This window comes from Antechinus flavipes, chromosome 5 (genome assembly GCF_016432865.1).
Source record: "Antechinus flavipes isolate AdamAnt ecotype Samford, QLD, Australia chromosome 5, AdamAnt_v2, whole genome shotgun sequence".
Taxonomy (NCBI): Eukaryota; Metazoa; Chordata; class Mammalia; order Dasyuromorphia; family Dasyuridae; genus Antechinus; species Antechinus flavipes.
In genome coordinates, this window is record NC_067402.1 from 290022016 (window position 1) to 290038532 (window position 16517).

The following is a 16517-nucleotide window of genomic DNA, read 5'->3' on the forward strand; positions in this document are numbered from 1 at the left end:
AGGGACGGGGGCGGAGCCGCGACGGCGGCCTCCTCCCTCCCTCCCGGAACCCGAGCTCGCGGAGCCTCTCCCTTCACATCCCTCTGGCCGGCTCACGAGGACGCCGTACGCGGAGCCGCACCAGCCGCATGGGTGAGTCAGGGGAAGGGGAAGGGGCTGGGGCTGCGCGGGAGGGGCTGGGACTGCGCGGGGGGCCGAGGCGCCCTGCAGCGGGGCGGCGGGGAACAGCAGCATGGGATCTGCAGCCCGCCGGGGGCCCGGGGGACCCGCGAGCCTCCTCCTCGGCGCAGATCCGGAAACTGAGGCACTGGGAGGCGCAGGGAGGGTGAGCGCGCCTCTATTAAGCTCCTGCTGGGTGCCGGGCGCCGGGCGGAGCGCTTTTGACTGAGGTTGGGCCAGGGATTATCCCCGTTTTACAGAAAAGGAAACTGAGGCAGACAGGTGCCGGGCTGCCCCCCGCCGGCGTCTTCCTGGCTGTGAGTCCGGCGCTCTGCCCACCGCCCCGCCGAGTTCAAGGTCACGCCACGGCGAGGGCCAGACCCTTGACTCGCGGAACGCAGCTCTGCCCACTGGACAGCGCTAAGGGAGCTGGGAGGGGCGGAGGCCGGCAGGAGGAGGGGGCGTGTCCAAGTGTACTGGAGCCGCGGCAGCCCGCGCTTAGTGGGGCACCGTCTTAGCGCACTCCCCCTACCCCCAGCCGAGCAGAGCTTGCGCACAGTAGGCACTTTGCTCCCGACTCCGGGAGTCCGGAAGCTTCCTCCTCCCGGGATCCTCCAGAGGCTAAGGAACACTCAGACATGGATGAGCGGAGAACAGGTTAGAGGGAGAGACTGGGGACACCCAAGCGGGGGCGCGCTCTCAGAAACGGGAAGGACTCTGCCCCCTTCAGCCCGCCGGGAAACGGCGTCATAGGCAGAGCGTGGGTGTGGCTGAGCCCCACGTTCGAATCCCACCCTTGGGCTTGCAAGTCACTCTAAATACTCCTCTGTAAACAGTCCATAAATCTTCATTAAGAGCCTACTACGGGGGCAGCTAGGTGGCGCAGTGGATAGAGCACCAGCCCTGAAGTCAGGAGGACCTGAGTTCAAATCTGGTCTCAGACACTGTCTAGCTGTGTGACCCTGGGCAAGTCACTTAACCCCAATTGCCTAAAAAAAAAAAAAAAAAAAAAAGAGCCTACTACGTGCTGGGGGGTGGGGCAGCCAAGCGGCTCAGTGGTCAGAGCACCAGGCGTCAGGAATATTCAAATCCGGCCTCAATCATTCACTACCGGGGTGACCTTAGGCAAGCACTTTGTTGAGGGTCCCAAAGATCTGGGGTCGCAGAAGGGTCACGAGGTCTCTCCAAAGAGCCCATCTCCAAGTCAAAGGGCAAAGTTTATTATAATTCTAGTCAATGAAGAGGGCCGAGTTCCCAAAGATTTTCGCCAAGAGAGAAAGGAGACAAATCTATCCAATTCATGTCATTGCTAATGGTGATTTTTATGGCCTAAAGTAGAAGTGAGGAGTCTGCTTATCCCTGACGACTTCAGAATCCTTGACAAATTGTGGGAACCGGAGTTAGGGAGTCTCGGGCTCATGGGAAGAAAGCCTATATTTCTGGGCCAGAAGACTTACAATCATTGACAGATGTTAGAACGGTGGCTCCCTAAGGACAGGGGAGGGGGAGATCCTGGGAATCACTGAGTCTAAAGCCAGATTTTAGAATCGTTACTTGATTGTTAGACCACAAACACTCTAAAATGGGGGGGGGGAACCTTTACTGCTCTTTCCCTGAGAAGCTTTATTCCTTCAATTTCACCCTGTCTGCCTCAGTTTCCCCATCTGTAAAATGGGCTGGAAAAGGAAATGGTCAACCACGCCAGTACCTCTGCCAAGAAAACCCCCAGTGGGGTCACCCATTTTGCACTGGGGATACAGAGAAAAACAAAAGATAGCCCCTTTCGTCCAGAATTAGCCACTTACAAGCTTGGGAAGAATCAGTCGAGGGAAGGAATCGACTGGGTAGGGGAAGGTTTCCTGGAGAAGGTGAGATTTTTAGAAGCCTTGAAGGAAGCAGGGAAGGCCGTGGAGGTCATGCTAAGCAGGGGGCACAGCCGGGGAAAAGGCCCAGAGTCTGGAAACGGAGGAAAGACAAGGAGGTCCTCCACGGCCGGAGCTCTGGGTCCTTCTGAACAGGAAAGCTAAGGTACTCTAAAGCTTAGCCGGGGAAAGTGGAACGAGAAAGTCCAAACTCCAGGTCCAAGTCCTCCGGCCACTACAGCATTCCTGTCATTGTCATCCAGTCCCTTCCCTTGAAGAGCGGTCGGGAGCTGGGTTAGGCTAAGGGAAGGGGGGATGGCTGCTCAGTGGATCGAGTCCAGAATTGAAGTCAGGAGGATCCGAGTGCAAAATCAATCTCAGACACTTCACACTTATTAGCAGCGTGACTGTAGGCAAGTCATTTAACCCCAACTGCCTTGCCAAAAAAAAAAGGAAGAGAATAAGCATTTATTAAACACCTACTATGTGCTAGGCATCGTGCTATGCCTTTTATAAATATACCATTTGATCCTCACAGGCCTGCAAAGTAGTGCTGTTATTATCCCCTTTTACAGATGAGAAAACTGAGGCACAGAGTCACACTGCTAGAAGTGTCTGGGGGTGGATTTGAACTCAGATTTCCCTGGCTCTAAACCTGGAGCTCTGTCCACTGTGACCCCCGGCTCCTTAAAAGTGGCTCATATCTTCCTTCTCTTGCAGGTGTCCTCTCAGAACTGAAACTCTCCGTGCCTTGGGGCCACATTGCTGCCAAGGCGTGGGGCTCCTTGCAGGGGCCCCCCGTGCTCTGCCTCCATGGATGGCTGGACAACGCCAACTCCTTCGACAGGCTCATCCCTCTTCTTCCTCAAAGTGGGGCTGGGCTGCTGGGGGTGCCAGGGAAGGGGGCGGGGCAGCCCAAGAGCGTGAAAAGGCGCTGAGGGCTGACCCCATCCCCCTGTCCTGCAGCCTTCCATTATGTCGCCATGGATTTTGGGGGCCATGGCTTCTCTTCCCATCATCACCCCGGATTCACATACCACCAGCATGACTTTGTGAATGAGGTGCGCCGAGTGGCAGCAGGTAAAAGGGGAGAGAATCGGGGGAGGTCAGAAGGCTTTGGGAACAACCCTCTGCCCTTTGGGAAACTAACGACCCCAGACACCCAAGTACTAAGGCTACTGGCCATTCATAAAAGTACTCAAGTCACTGGCCATCCGAGTACTAAAGATTCTGGCCATCCGAGTACTAAAGGTACCGGCCATCCAAGTACTAAAGATTCTGGCCATCCGAGTACTAAAGGTTCTGGCCATCCAAGTACTAAAGGTACCGGCCATCCAAGTACTAAAGGTACCAGCCATCCAAGTACTAAAGGTTCTGGCCATCCAAGTACTAAAGGTACCGGCCATCCAAGTACTAAAGGTTCTGGCCATCCAAGTACTAAAGGTACCGGCCATCCGAGTACTAAAGGTACCGGCCATCCAATTATTAAGGGTACTGGCCATCTAAGAACTAAAGGTACCAGCCATCCAAGTACTAAGGGTACTGGCCATTCATAAAAGTACTCAAGTCACTGGCCATCCAAGTACTAAAGGTACCGGCCATCCAAGTATTAAAGGTACCGGCCATCCAAGTACTAAGGGTACTGGCCATCCAAGTACTAAAGGTACTGGCCATCCAAGTACTAAAGGTACCGGCCATCCAAGTACTAAAGGTACTGGCCATCCAAGAATCAAAGGTTTCTGGCCATCCAAGTACTAAAGGTACCGCCATCCAAGTACTAAAGGTACCGGCCATCCAATTATTAAGGGTACTGGCCATCTAAGAACTAAAGGTACCGGCCATCTAAGAACTAAAGGTACCGGCCATCCAAGTACTAAAGGTTCTGGCCATCCGAGTACTAAAGGTACCGGCCATCCAAGTACTAAAGGTACCGGCCATCCAAGTACTAAAGGTTCTGGCCATCCAAGTACTAAAGGTACCGGCCATCCAAGTACTAAAGGTACCGGCCATCCGAGTACTAAAGGTACCGGCCATCCGAGTACTAAAGGTACCGGCCATCCGAGTACTAAAGGTTCTGGCCATCCGAGTACTAAAGGTACCGGCCATCCAAGTACTAAAGGTTCCGGCCATCTAAGAACTAAAGGTACCGACCATCCAAGTACTAAAGGTACCGGCCATCCAAGTACTAAAGGTACCGCCATCCAAGTACTAAAGGTTCTGGCCATCCAAGTACTAAAGGTACCGGCCATCCAAGTACTAAAGGTTCTGGCCATCCAAGTACTAAAGGTACCGGCCATCCGAGTACTAAAGGTACCGGCCATCCAATTATTAAGGGTACTGGCCATCTAAGAACTAAAGGTACCGGCCATCCAAGTACTAAAGGTACTGGCCATCCAAGAATCAAAGGTTTCTGGCCATCCAAGTACTAAAGGTACCGGCCATCCAAGTATTAAAGGTACCGGCCATCCAAGTACTAAAGGTTCTGGCCATCCAAGTACTAAAGGTACTGGCCATCCAAGTACTAAAGGTACCGGCCATCCAAGTACTAAAGGTACTGGCCATCCAAGAATCAAAGGTTTCTGGCCATCCAAGTACTAAAGGTACCGGCCATCCAAGTACTAAAGGTACCGGCCATCCAATTATTAAGGGTACTGGCCATCTAAGAACTAAAGGTACCGGCCATCTAAGAACTAAAGGTACCGGCCATCCAAGTACTAAAGGTTCTGGCCATCCAAGTACTAAAGGTACTGGCCATCCAAGTACTAAAGGTACCGGCCATCCAAGTACTAAAGGTTCTGGCCATCCAAGTACTAAAGGTACCGGCCATCCAAGTACTAAAGGTACCGGCCATCCGAGTACTAAAGGTACCGGCCATCCGAGTACTAAAGGTACCGGTCATCCGAGTACTAAAGGTTCTGGCCATCTAAGAACTAAAGGTACCGGCCATCCAAGTACTAAAGGTTCCGGCCATCTAAGAACTAAAGGTACCGACCATCCAAGTACTAAAGGTACCGGCCATCCAAGTACTAAAGGTACCGGCCATCCGAGTACTAAAGGTTCTGGCCATCCGAGTACTAAAGGTTCTGGCCATCCAAGTACTAAAGGTACCGGCCATCCAAGTACTAAAGGTTCTGGCCATCCGAGTACTAAAGGTACCGGCCATCCAATTATTAAGGGTACTGGCCATCTAAGAACTAAAGGTACCAGCCATCTAAGTACTAAAGGTACCGGCCATCCAAGTACTAAAGGTTCTGGCCATCCAAGTACTAAAGGTACCAGCCATCCAAGTACTAAAGGTACCGGCCATCCAAGTACTAAAGGTTCTGGCCATCCGAGTACTAAAGGTTCTGGCCATCCAAGTACTAAAGGTACTGGCCATCTAAGAACTAAAGGTACCGGCCATCCAAGTACTAAAGGTACTGGCCATCCAAGAATCAAAGGTTTCTGGCCATCCAAGTACTAAAGGTACCGGCCATCCAAGTATTAAAGGTACCGGCCATCCAAGTACTAAAGGTTCTGGCCATCCAAGTACTAAAGGTACCGGCCATCCAAGTACTAAAGGTACTGGCCATCCAAGAATCAAAGGTTTCTGGCCATCCAAGTACTAAAGGTACCGGCCATCCAAGTACTAAAGGTACCGGCCATCCAAGTACTAAAGGTTCTGGCCATCCAAGTACTAAAGGTACCGGCCATCCGAGTACTAAAGGTTCTGGCCATCCGAGTACTAAAGGTACCGGCCATCCAAGTACTAAAGGTACCGGCCATCCAAGGTGTTTATAAAACCAAGGATGGGGCCTGGGCATTTGGGGAGCGGGACCCAGAGTGTTGTGGGAACAGGCCGGGAGGCAGCAGGAGGCAGCAGGTCCCTCGGTGATCTGGGGAGGGTCCCCAGCCGGAGGGAGCTGCCCTGGCCCCCGGCCCCGGGTCAGTGCCCCTTGGGCTCCCCGGGGTCCCCTTGGCCGGGCAGGAGGGCCTATGAGTGATAGCCAGCCCTGGCTGGGACGGGCGTTTCGGGGCTGGCCGGGAGGTGTGTGCCCAGGTGGGCATGGCTGTGTTTGTGTTTGCAGCCCTAAACTGGAAGCGCTTCTCCCTCCTGGCCCACAGTTTTGGTGAGTACGCAGGGCCCAGGGCCCATTTTCGCACCTTCCCACGGTGGGGGAGGGGATGGGGCACTCTGACCGTGCCCTTGTGGTTCCCGCTTGTCTGCCCTTGACAAGACGAGCAGGTGGCAACGAGTCCCGGGGGCCTTCTTGGTGGTGCCTCCTGCTCACTGGAGGGCGCTCCCGGGGGTGGGGGGGTGCCCTTGCCCAGATCATGCCCCTGCTGACATGGGGCTCTGGGAGGAGCAGACTGGGGGGCCCGCTCTAGCTGACCCTCCCCTTCTGTCCCACAGGTGGCGTTGTGGGGGGCATGGTGAGTCCCTGAGCTGCCGTACCGGTGGGGAAGGAGGAGGGGTGCGAGTGCTCCTGACAGCCGCTCGCCACCCCCGGACAGCCCGGGGCTGGGGGCACCCGAGAAGTGCGGAGGCAGAGAGGTCCCGGGCACCAGCCAGCCTGGGCGAACGGGGATGTCCCGTGGGATGGGAGGTGTCTGGGCAGCTGCTGTCCTGCTCCCATTGGCTGCCTAATAATAGCTCCTCTGGAGAGACCTTCTGCCCACTTCTCCCAGTGCCAGGGAGGTCAGGAGCCTCAGACCCAGGGAGGCACGTCTCTGGCAGAGCCCCTGTGCCAGTCTGCCCGCCAGCGCTGCCCGTGAGCGTCACCCACTGCGACAGGAAGGGAGCACTGGTCAGGGGCCCCCTCCTGGAGCTTGAGCCCCCCATAGATAGTCCTCCAAGCCGGTGCGGGCTGGAAAGACTGGCTGAGCCCTCGGAAGCCTCGGTCACTTGGTCACTCACATTTATTAGGCACCTACTGTGTGCCCCGAGGGTGCAGATACGCGAGGAGGGGAAGATGGCTCCCCGAGGGACGTGGTCTCCGGCTGCCAGAGCGGAGGGGGCCGGTCCATGATTATTAGGCTTCCTGCGGAAGGCGCTCAGCCCCCGGGGGAGCCGCCTCTCTGCAGTCTCTCTCCTTCCTCCTCCAGTTTTCCTGCACCTTCCCCGAGATGGTGGATAAACTCATCCTGCTGGACAGCGCTCCCTTCTTTTTGGACTCTCTGGTGAGGCCTTTGGCGGGAGAAGGGGGGACCCTTCCTCCATCCCCGGGGCTGCAGCAGCACCCCATCCCCCAGAGGGGCCTGGGACGGGAGCCCGAGGGAGAGCCCTGACCTTAGGGAGGAGGTTTGCCCGGGGATGGGAGCGCCTCCTAGTGGTCCGTCCAGCTTTGCAGAATCTGACCCTTCCTGCCCGGGGAGATCTGTGGGATCGCTGTCCCCCTGCTACAGAGGGGGTGCCTCAGTCAAACCCCCCATTCTCTGGACCTTTAGTCTGGGCACACTAACTCTGGGATGTCTTTTCCCATTGGGAGGAAAGGGGGGAGCAGCTCTGGGGGACCCCAAGAAGGGAACGGAGCCCCCGGGAGGGCCAGGGGGTGGTGACCACTCTAAAAAGCCGAGCTCTGGGGAGCCCGGAGCCCCCGGGAGGGCCAGGGGGTGGTGACCACTCTAAAAAGCCGAGCTCTGGGGAGCCCGGAGCCCCCGGGAGGGCCAGGGGGCTGAGGCGAGTCCAGCCGGCCGGCCTGCAGTGGCGGCTCCGTCTGACCAGAATCTGTACCCTGTCGTCCCCGCGACGGGGCCGGGCTAGGTGGTCCCAGGGGGCAGTGGGAGCCTCCCCGTACTCTGGCTGCTCTTTATCCCTCTGCAGCCAGCTGGGGGCAGCAGCAGGGGCACCCTGCTTACTTTGGCTCCTGACTGGCAGGGGGAGCTCCCGGCCCTTTACCCGGCACAAAGGTTTCCCCTGGAAGGACATTTCAGATGGGGACAATTCCAGGCACTGGCGGCTGCAGCCCCTGACCTCAAGTCCAGCCGCCCCTGCCCACGGAAGCTCTGGCAGCCAGCCCCTGCGGGCTTCAGGGGAGCCTTCCTGCAGAAGGGGGGTCGCCGGCCAGTGGGCCGGGCCCGATGCCAGCTTTCCCGCCAGGAGAGGGCAGGGGCCCGGCACTTAGTGCGAGCTGCCCGGGGGAGGGAGAGCTGGTTCTCAGGGTGCCAGCCCTTGCCCTCACACCCACCTGTGCCCCCCGCTGCCCTCCAGGAGAAGGAGAACATCCTGACTTACAAACGGCACAACATCGAGCACGTGCTGGAGATGGAAGCCAAGCAGCACAAGCCCCCCAAGGTTGTCAGTCCCCAGGAGATGCTGCAGAGGTAGGGCTGCGGGGAGGGGAAGTCCAGGGCTTTGGGAGAAGGGGATTCTGGGGCCTGGGGGAGAGGGTTCTCAGTGGGCTGGGGACTTTCTGAAGCCGGAGCCCTAGGCTATCCCTGCCCCAGAGCCTCAGGCCTCCAGCCATCTCGCCCGTTTTCCGGGGATGGCGTCGCTGTCCACAGTAACAAATCAACGGGTCATTCAGCACACTTGTTGCCCAGCACCATTTGCCCCCCTGGGGGATGTGCTGCTCATGGACGCTGTGCACATGTCAGGGGGGAGGGGCTGGAGCTGGGATTCCACCTGTTGTCGCTCCCGGCACGGAAAGGCCCTCCCCTGTTCCCCCCTGATCACACCATCACCAGACTTCCCCTCCCAGAAACGCCTCCTCTCCCCTTAGTGCACCAGGGATACAATGCCCCCTCCCCCCCCCCCGTCTCCCTAATGTCTCCTGTGTCCCCCCCCCAGCTTTCTGAAGAACAACATCCAGGTGGGCGAGGAGTGCGGGAAGCTCTTGCTGGAGAGAGGAACCACCAAGATGGCAGAAGGTTAGAGCTGCCCGGGGGCACAAGCCAGGCTGGGAGGGCAGTGTCCGTGGAAGCCCCTGTTCCCTCCAAACTTGGTCCAAAAAGGGAACAGGTCTCCCTCCCCCAGTACGTGGGGGTAAAAAGGGGAAGGGGTGTGTCTGAGCACATGGGCTGCTCCCCAGCACCCTTCCTCAGTTTCCTCCTCTGTAAAATGGGGTTGATGGCCCTTACTTTCCTGCCCACTGAGCCCCAGTCCTGCCCAGGGCTGGAGTATGCAGGGGACACCCTGGGGGCCCCATGGGAGGGAGTCCTGCAGAAGCCTTGCCAGACTTCTATGAGCCAATAATAATGTCCAGAAACCGCCCCCTAAGACGGAGTCCTTCAGAACCACTAAAGAATGGCCATCTTTGCTCTGGACCTTTAGGTTTGGTGCTGAACCGGGACCGAAGGCTGGGTTTGGTGAGTTCCCATCCTCCCTTTCTCCTTAAACCCCAAACCTCTTCCCAAGTGCTTGGGGGCTGGGTGACGAAGGGAGATTTTACAAGACCCCAGCCCCAAGGACTCTGCAGAGGGAAGCCTGGTGAATGTTCTCTTGTGTCTGCGACCCCGTTAGGGGTTTTCTTGGCAAGACATGGGAGCCTTCCTGATGCAGATGGGGAAACTGAGGCACACAGGGTGGTGACCAGAGCCTGCCCCTTGGCCACTGGCTTCCTAACCGGAAGGAGGCTCCAGGCAGGGGGAGTAGGACACAAGAGCAGGGAGGGCTGGGGAGGGAGGCTGCTGAGAGCAGGCAGGAACCAAGAAGCGGCCTTCGTTAGGCCCCTGGTGCCGAGCCCCGGCCCCCCGGCCCCCCCTTCTGGCTGTCTCCTCCACCACACTGCTCCCTCCTGGAGGGGTTTCCTCCCTGAACCTCCACCCCTTGGCCCAAAGGAAGCACCTAATAAATGCTCCCTCCATTCTGAGGGCACCAGGTGCACCAGGAGCCTCAGACAGCATCCTCCCCCCCCCCCCCCATGGACTTGGGCCCAGGTGCCCCTCCCACCGTGATCAGCCTGGCCCTGTTCAGGGCCTCCAGGACAGAAGCCTGTGGGAAGGGAACCTTCATCTGCAGGAAGGGGAGGGACGGTTTCCAGATGCGGGAGTCCTGGGAGAGCTGCCCTGGCCACCTTGGGCCCAAAGGGCCTCTGGAGAAAGCCCGGAGCCCATGGACCCGGGGAGCCCCAGATGTGGGCGGGGGGGAGGGGCGCAGTGAGTGGCAGTGTGGGGAAAGCCTGGCTCACATTTCTAGGTCAGAGCCCTGGAGGCCAGGCAAAGCGTGGGCGCAGGGAGCCAGTGAACATCTTAGAGCAGGGGAGGTGATGAGTAACCCCGAGAGAGAAAAGCCGGGCTGGCAGGCAGGCAGGGCCTTCCTTTGGGTGGCACTTTTCCACCCTGGAAGTTTGGCTTTTGCTGCTAGTAGCTCTGCCCAGTCCATCAGCAGAAGGCTTCCGAACCAAGGGGGTCCCCGTCCCCCCTCATTCTGGTCTGGAGGGGCACAAGCTCCGGGGAGAGCCCCCCAAGCATGTGGCTGTGGATCCCCTCTCCCAAGGTCAGATGTGGCTGGCGCCCTTCCACAGTGAAGAGCAGGACCCTCCACCAAGCACCAACTCCCCCGCGGAGGCTCCTCTCCTGAAGCTGACTGTTCTGTGACTTGGTTTTCAGGGACCCCCCCAGCCAGAGCAGAAGGGCCAACCTTCCTCTCCCCCCCCCCTTATAATTAAGAGCTTGGCGAATCCCCGGGGGTGCCCGGCTGCTAACTAGCTGGGGACCTTAGATCCAAGCTGCCATTTCTCCCTGTGGATGACCTCACTGGTCCTCACAAACCTGGAAGGCTTTTAATCTCCCCATGTTACAGATGAGGAGACTGAGGCAAGTAAGGGAGTCTGCTGGAGGCAGAATTGGAGTCCAGCTCTCCAGGGGTACCTTCATCATCTAAACCTCCCCCCACATTTGACCCTGGTAAGGGTGTAGGGGGATGGGGTCCTGGCCTAGTTTACACCTCTACGAGCCACAGCTCCTGCCTCTGGGCTTAGATCAGAGGGACACCCCCTCCCCCCCTCCCCCCGCCAGGGGGTGAGCCCAGTGGGGAGGAGGCTGGCGGCAAGGAGTGCTGGGTTCCAGTTGAGTCAGCACTTTAGCTGGATGTGTGTGCTGTGCTTCCCTATGGGTCGGAGAACCTTCCCTTGTCTCAGTTCCCTCAACTGTAAAATGGGAACAACAGCCATTGGGGGGGGATCCGAGATGCATTTTCTGAGCCGCTTCTTAGTCCAGACCCACCCCGCTACCCCAAGAAGGGCCCCCTCCCTCCCTCACGGGGCTCTACTTCCCCTTGCAGCCAGAGAACAACTTTGAGGTCATCTCCAAGGAGCAGCTGGAGTATTTCTGCAAGAAGATCCAGGCCAGAATCCTCATAGTGAAGTAAGTGGGAACGGCGCCCCTCCCACTCTGGGCCCCAACCCTTTGGGGCCCCCTTCCCCTCCCCCCCACCCAGTCCTCCCCTCTGGCTTCTGAGAGTTCTGGAGGCCAAAATGACTGAAGGCCCCTGGATGCGGAGTGGCCCCCAAAGGGGGTGGGTCGCCCTGGACCTGCCAGCCCCATGGGGGCCACAGAGACCTCTCCTCTTTAAGGGCCTCCCAGGGACTCAGTTACTTTAGGCTACTCAGAAAAGGAGAAAACCCAAAATCCATGGAGACTGTTTTAAACGTTTTAAAGTCGACCCTGCAGGAGGTGAGTTGCCTGGGGAAGGGAAGGGCCGGGCCGCGGGCTCCTGGGCAGGGGCCGGCCTCTCACTCCAGGCCCTCCTTTCCAGCGCTACAAGTTTGTGGAGGTCACAGGCAACCATTACGTCCACATGCAGGAGCCCCACAAGGTGGCCGAGCTCATCAGCGACTTCTTAGAAAGCAACCAGGACTTGCAGTCCCACCTGTAGCCCCCGTGGCTGACCCCGGCTGGCCCGACAGCAGAGAGCCCCCATCCTGGCCCAGAGGACCAGCTTTACCTGGCACCCAGGGCACTCAAGTGCCCAGCCCCTGCCCCCCACCCCCTTCTGGGACCTCTCCGGGAAGGCCTGGGCAGCCTTCCACGACTTGCCAAAATAAAATCTCCTCCTCCTCCTCGGCCTGGCTGTGGTCTGTGGGGGTGAGCCGTGGGGGTGGCAGGGATCACCGGGAGGGGGCCCTCCCAGCCCCCCCAGATGGACCATGCGGGCAACTGGGCAGAAGAGCTGTCCGTCCTTTATTTACATCTTCTGGAGAACGGCCACAGTCTGTGGAGCTGGGCACCCAGGGCTCCGCGCTCAATCTTCTCGGGGGTCTGGCTGCAGCCCGGGCAGGGAGAAGGGGCCCCCCGGCTCAGTAGGGGCGGAACTTGCGCTGGGCGCGCATCAAGGCGATCCTCTGCTTGTCCTCCTCAAACTTCTTGCGCAGCTGGGCCAAGTCTGGGGGGACGGAGGGAGAGAAAAGAGGTCAGGGAGAAGGAAGGGTGGTCACTGCCCTTCGCGACCCCGTCCTTGTGGGGAGGCACCCCATGGCTGAGCTGGGCTGGGCCGGTCCGAATCTGCCTGGGTATCTAACCCATGACGGAGGTCCATGTGAGCCATAAGGGGAGGGGTCCCAAGGAGGGGGAAGGCCCGAGGAAGTAGTCAAGAGCAGGACGAGAGATGGTGCGGTCGGGGGTCCACGGGCTCCAGCTGCTCCCCAGCCCAAGCCACAGCAGGCTGACAGCGCCAGGGAGAGCCCAGTTCCCACTGCGCGCCCCTCCATGGGGGGTGGGGCGGGGGCTTCCCACTCACGTTCCATCTTGGTCTCGCGGTGCTGCCAGGCGTAGAAGTTAAGCAGCTCCTTGCGCGCCTTCTTGCGCTTCTCCCTCTCCAGCACGCGCAGGCTGGCAGCCTCGGAGCGCGGCAGGCCGGGCCGCCGGCCTTTGCGGGTCACCTTCACCCAGCCCTCCTCATCTGGGACCCCCTCCTCCGCCTCCGCTTTGGCGTCTTCCTGCGGGAGAGGGAGGGCGCCCGTCAGCCACCGCCCAGACCCCGAGTCCAAGGATCCGAGTGTGAACCCTCCTGTCCTCATCCTAAGGCCCCCCTCTCCCACCGCAGTCACTAAACTCGGGGGTGCAGTGAATGCGCTCCTCCTCTGTGCAGGGGGAAGCCCAGGCCTGGAGCTGCCTCCAGCCCCCAAACTTGCCCCCCGTGAGCGGGGATCTCACCTCAGCTGCTTTCTTGTCGTATTCCTCCATGAACTTGTCCACCTCCACCCTGAGGGCCTCCGGGTCCACCAAAGAATCCGTGTAATCCGCTATCCACTCTGGGAAACGGGCAACAGTGAGGGACGGAAGCCCCCGCCCCACTCACTCGTGACAACCCAGGAAGCCCTGCTGACGTCCACCCCCTGGGTACGGGGCAGAGCGCGCCGGCCCCGGTGACACCGAGTGCGGCGGGTCCAGTGGGTGACGGGACCGCTCAGCACTGTGCCGGGCACGGAGGGAGTGCCAGGGGGCAGGAGCCAGTGTTCCCAGGGGCAGCGGGCTGATTTTCCCATACAAGGAGCCTCAGAAGGTCTGGGGGCTTCCTATTCTGGACTAATCCTGCCCTGTGGGTCCCCCACCTCCCAGGACCCCCAGCCCAGGGGCCCAAAGGGGAGGAGAGCCAAGGCTCCCTCTAGAGGTGGAGAAAGTGGGCCTCAGTTTCCCTATTTGTAAAAGCTCTAAGTTCTTCTAGTTCTAAAATTGGAGGCTTCTCCCAAGATGTGTCTGGGTGTGTATCTGTGCCTCTGTCTCAGAGTAGCAGAGGAGCCCAGGCCACTGGGAGGCAGAGGGATCAACGAGGGGAGCCCCCTTCCCCTCCCCCCCAAGACTCCCGCTGCCCCCTCCCCACTGACTCTCAATGCCGGTCTTCACTGGGTGGCTCTCGGTGGAGGCGATCAGAGGTCCCGGCAGAGCCACAGCCTTGAGCACGGACGCCGGCTTCCTGAACACCACGTAGGCCACCTGGAATCCCTGCAGGGAGAGCCGGGGCAGACGTGAGATGCTCCTGGAGCCCCCTGCGGGCCCGGGCAGCCTCGGCCAGGAGGGCTCCTCACGGGGCACCCGCCGACAAGCAGGTTGGGAGGGGGGGCGGGGCTACAGGAGACAAACAGAGCCGCCAGCTGCGCCCCCTGGGGCCCCCTCCTCCTTCTTTTAGCCTGAACTGAGGGCATGTGTCTCCCCCTGCAGGCCCCGGGGCAGCCTCGGCCAGGAGGGCTCCTCACGGGGCACCCGCGGACAAGCAGGTGACGGGTGGGGGCTACGGGAGCCAAACAGTGCTGGCTGCTGTGCCCCTTGGCGCCCCAACTTGTTCTTTTAGTCTGAACTGAGGGCATGTGTCTGCCCCCGCCCCAAAGAAAGCGCATTTTCACACCAAAAGTAGGCGAGGAAAAGGGCGCTCCCTGGGCCCGCTGCCCCTCCTCAGCGCTCAGGCCCCGACCCTGCTGTCCCCTTCTGGACGCCCCCTGGCCTCAGCCCCGCCTCCCTCTCCGGTTTCCGGGGAGACCTACCGGGACAGACTTGGGGCAGAAGAACTCGGACGAGGTGGTCTTGGGCATCTCCGACAGGTCCGGCTTCTCGTGCAGATTCACAGACTGGACGGGGCCGCAGGCGGAGAAGAGCTGGGCCAGGCAGCCCTGCCGCGGGGAGGAGGGAGAGAGCGGGGTGAGCCCAAGGCCCGGAGCCGGGACTCGAACCCAGGCCCCCTGCCCCGCCCCAGGCCCCCTGCCCCGCCCCAGGCCCCCTGCCCCGCCCCGGGCCCCACGGCGGCCGCTCACCTCTGAGCAGTACGGGGGGACGTTGAGGACGAAGAGGGTGCGGTCCGAAGGCCAGCTGGACTTGGCGCCTCCCCGAACCCGGTGCTGCTTGACGTAGAGGAAGTGACAGGAAGCCTGGTCCTGGGAGAACTTGATGGGGATGGCTGAGAGGGAAGCAGCGAGGCCCGTCACTGCCTGCTCAGTCACCCCAATGGCTCCTGCGACCCTCCCGGACCCTCCCAGCCGGGGCTCCCCGGGAAGCCGGCCCGGCTCAGGCTCCTCCGTCTCCCATCTCTGCCCCGCCCCCACGCGGGGGACCTTGGCCAAGCAGGGGGTGGGGTGTGTGTGTGTGTGGGGGGCGACACGCCCACCTCAGCCCCTGCCCAGCTCCCGCTGCTCATCGCCCACCTCGGGACCTCTGCCCCAGCCGAGCCCCACATGGGAACCTTGGCCCTGGGGAGAGGTCCCAGGGATCCTGCCCCGCCCACCTCAGCCCCTGCACCCCAGACACCAGCATCCAGCCCAGCTCTGCTCCCAGCGCCATCTCCCACCTCGGCAGCTCTGCCCGGGCGGAGCCCACGCTGGGGACTCGGGCCAAGAAGGGGGGCGTAGCCCACCACCCCGGGGGTCCGGGAGATCCTGCCACGCCCACCCGGCCCCTTCCCCTTAAGAGTCCAGCCCAGGGGCAGGACCTGCGGTGGAATTCTCAGCCTGTTAGGCTTTCAAGGCCTTCCCAGCAGCCGGCCCCGGGATCCCGTTCTTCCGGACCCAGCCACCCACTGGGCAACAGTTGGGGGACTGCCCCCTCCCCCCAGCTCGCCTCTCCCTCCTTCCCTCACAGCTCCATGCATGCATTCGTTCGTTCGCTCCGTTCACTCGTTCCCTCGAGAAGCATTTACTAAGCAATGGCGGGAACGAATCCCGTCCGGAAGGCGGCCCCTCCCCCTCCCGCCCGTCCTCGGTCTTCAGAGCCCGGGTCCAGTGCCGGCCGGTCCCTGCAGGACGCTCTCCCCGCACCCCCCTCATCTCCTCCCCAACCCCCTCCCCCCCCCCCAGCGGCACACGGCGGGCCCTCCGGCCTCTCCGCCTTTGCCCAGCGCCGTGCGTGCTCTCCTAGCCCCCCGCCCCCGAGCCGTCTTTGCTCGCAGCAAAGGTGCGGGAAGGGTTAGGGCGCGGCCCGGGTCTCCCTCGGGGCTCACCTCGGTACCCAGGCGGATTTGTAGCCCCCTCGGGGGTCTTTTCATTCACACGCGTCTTCTCGCCCGCCGCCATGATGGAAAACGGCGCGGGGAATCCTGGGAGTCGTAGTTCGTAGCCGGCTGACGAGAAAAAGCAGCGATAGTGGGCGGGACACTTCGGAAGTGACGTGTAGGAGTGGGCGGTGTTTATTACTACCGGCAAAAATCACGTGTCCCTCTCTCTCCCCGGCCTCCCACTCTCGGGGGCGGAGACTGTTAAAGACCCAGGCGTTTATTTCCTGTCCTAGTGTTTGGAGAGGGCTTAGATTTCTGGGAGGGATGGAGCTGGGAGTAAACGCTACCAGGATCGCTATTTAGAATGACTTAGAGCCGCAAGGCGGGGAGGGGGGGAGAGAAGAGGAGGGGGAAGCACCTTTGCGCCTATTGCACTGAGGACCACTGAGGACATCGAAGTCACGAGGGGGCAAGCGAGCCCAGGTTAAAGCTCCCGGCTCGGGTCCGTGGCTCGTCCCAGATTGAAGGCACCCCCTTGCACGGTGGTCGCTCACCCCCGCGATCGCCAGTCCTCTTCTTCGTAGAGCCCACATCCAGCCCTGACCTCTCTCCTAAGCCGCAGGTCTCATCACCACCCACCTTTTGGACGGCGCTAATCA

At 60.4% G+C, this 16517-nt stretch overlaps 2 protein-coding genes and 1 long non-coding RNA gene across 4 annotated transcripts; 2 read left to right on the plus strand and 1 right to left on the minus strand.

Annotated features, from left to right (window-relative positions):
- Positions 1-26: 26 nt before the first annotated feature.
- Positions 27-12001, plus strand: SERHL2 (serine hydrolase like 2). Of its 2 annotated transcripts, none has more exons than XM_051962281.1 (12): positions 27-132; positions 2742-2891; positions 2988-3101; positions 6089-6130; positions 6415-6434; positions 7107-7181; positions 8212-8324; positions 8791-8870; positions 9274-9308; positions 11224-11306; positions 11516-11615; positions 11698-12001. In XM_051962281.1, exons 1-12 carry the CDS (start codon positions 129-131, stop codon positions 11815-11817), a joined length of 936 nt encoding a protein of 311 aa, XP_051818241.1. In that variant the 5' UTR covers positions 27-128; the 3' UTR covers positions 11818-12001. The 2 variants fall into 2 exon arrangements, with proteins under 2 accessions (XP_051818241.1, XP_051818242.1); XM_051962282.1 differs by lacking the exon at positions 27-132 and adding an exon at positions 686-816.
- On the plus strand, positions 3299-5764 carry LOC127538488 (uncharacterized). Its single transcript, XR_007947750.1, has 6 exons — positions 3299-3320; positions 3465-3612; positions 4045-4116; positions 4862-4909; positions 5054-5101; positions 5704-5764. It is a non-coding gene; the product is annotated as an uncharacterized LOC127538488 (long non-coding RNA).
- A 98-nt stretch (positions 12002-12099) lies between the features above and the next one.
- RRP7A (ribosomal RNA processing 7 homolog A) lies at positions 12100-16466 on the minus strand. Its single transcript, XM_051962279.1, has 8 exons — positions 16277-16466; positions 15865-15984; positions 14687-14829; positions 14420-14545; positions 13766-13883; positions 13095-13192; positions 12679-12877; positions 12100-12324 (listed from the first exon to the last, which is right to left on the minus strand). Exons 1-8 carry the CDS (start codon positions 16449-16451, stop codon positions 12239-12241), a joined length of 1065 nt encoding a protein of 354 aa, XP_051818239.1. The 5' UTR covers positions 16452-16466; the 3' UTR covers positions 12100-12238.
- Between the last annotated feature and the right edge of the window lie 51 nt (positions 16467-16517).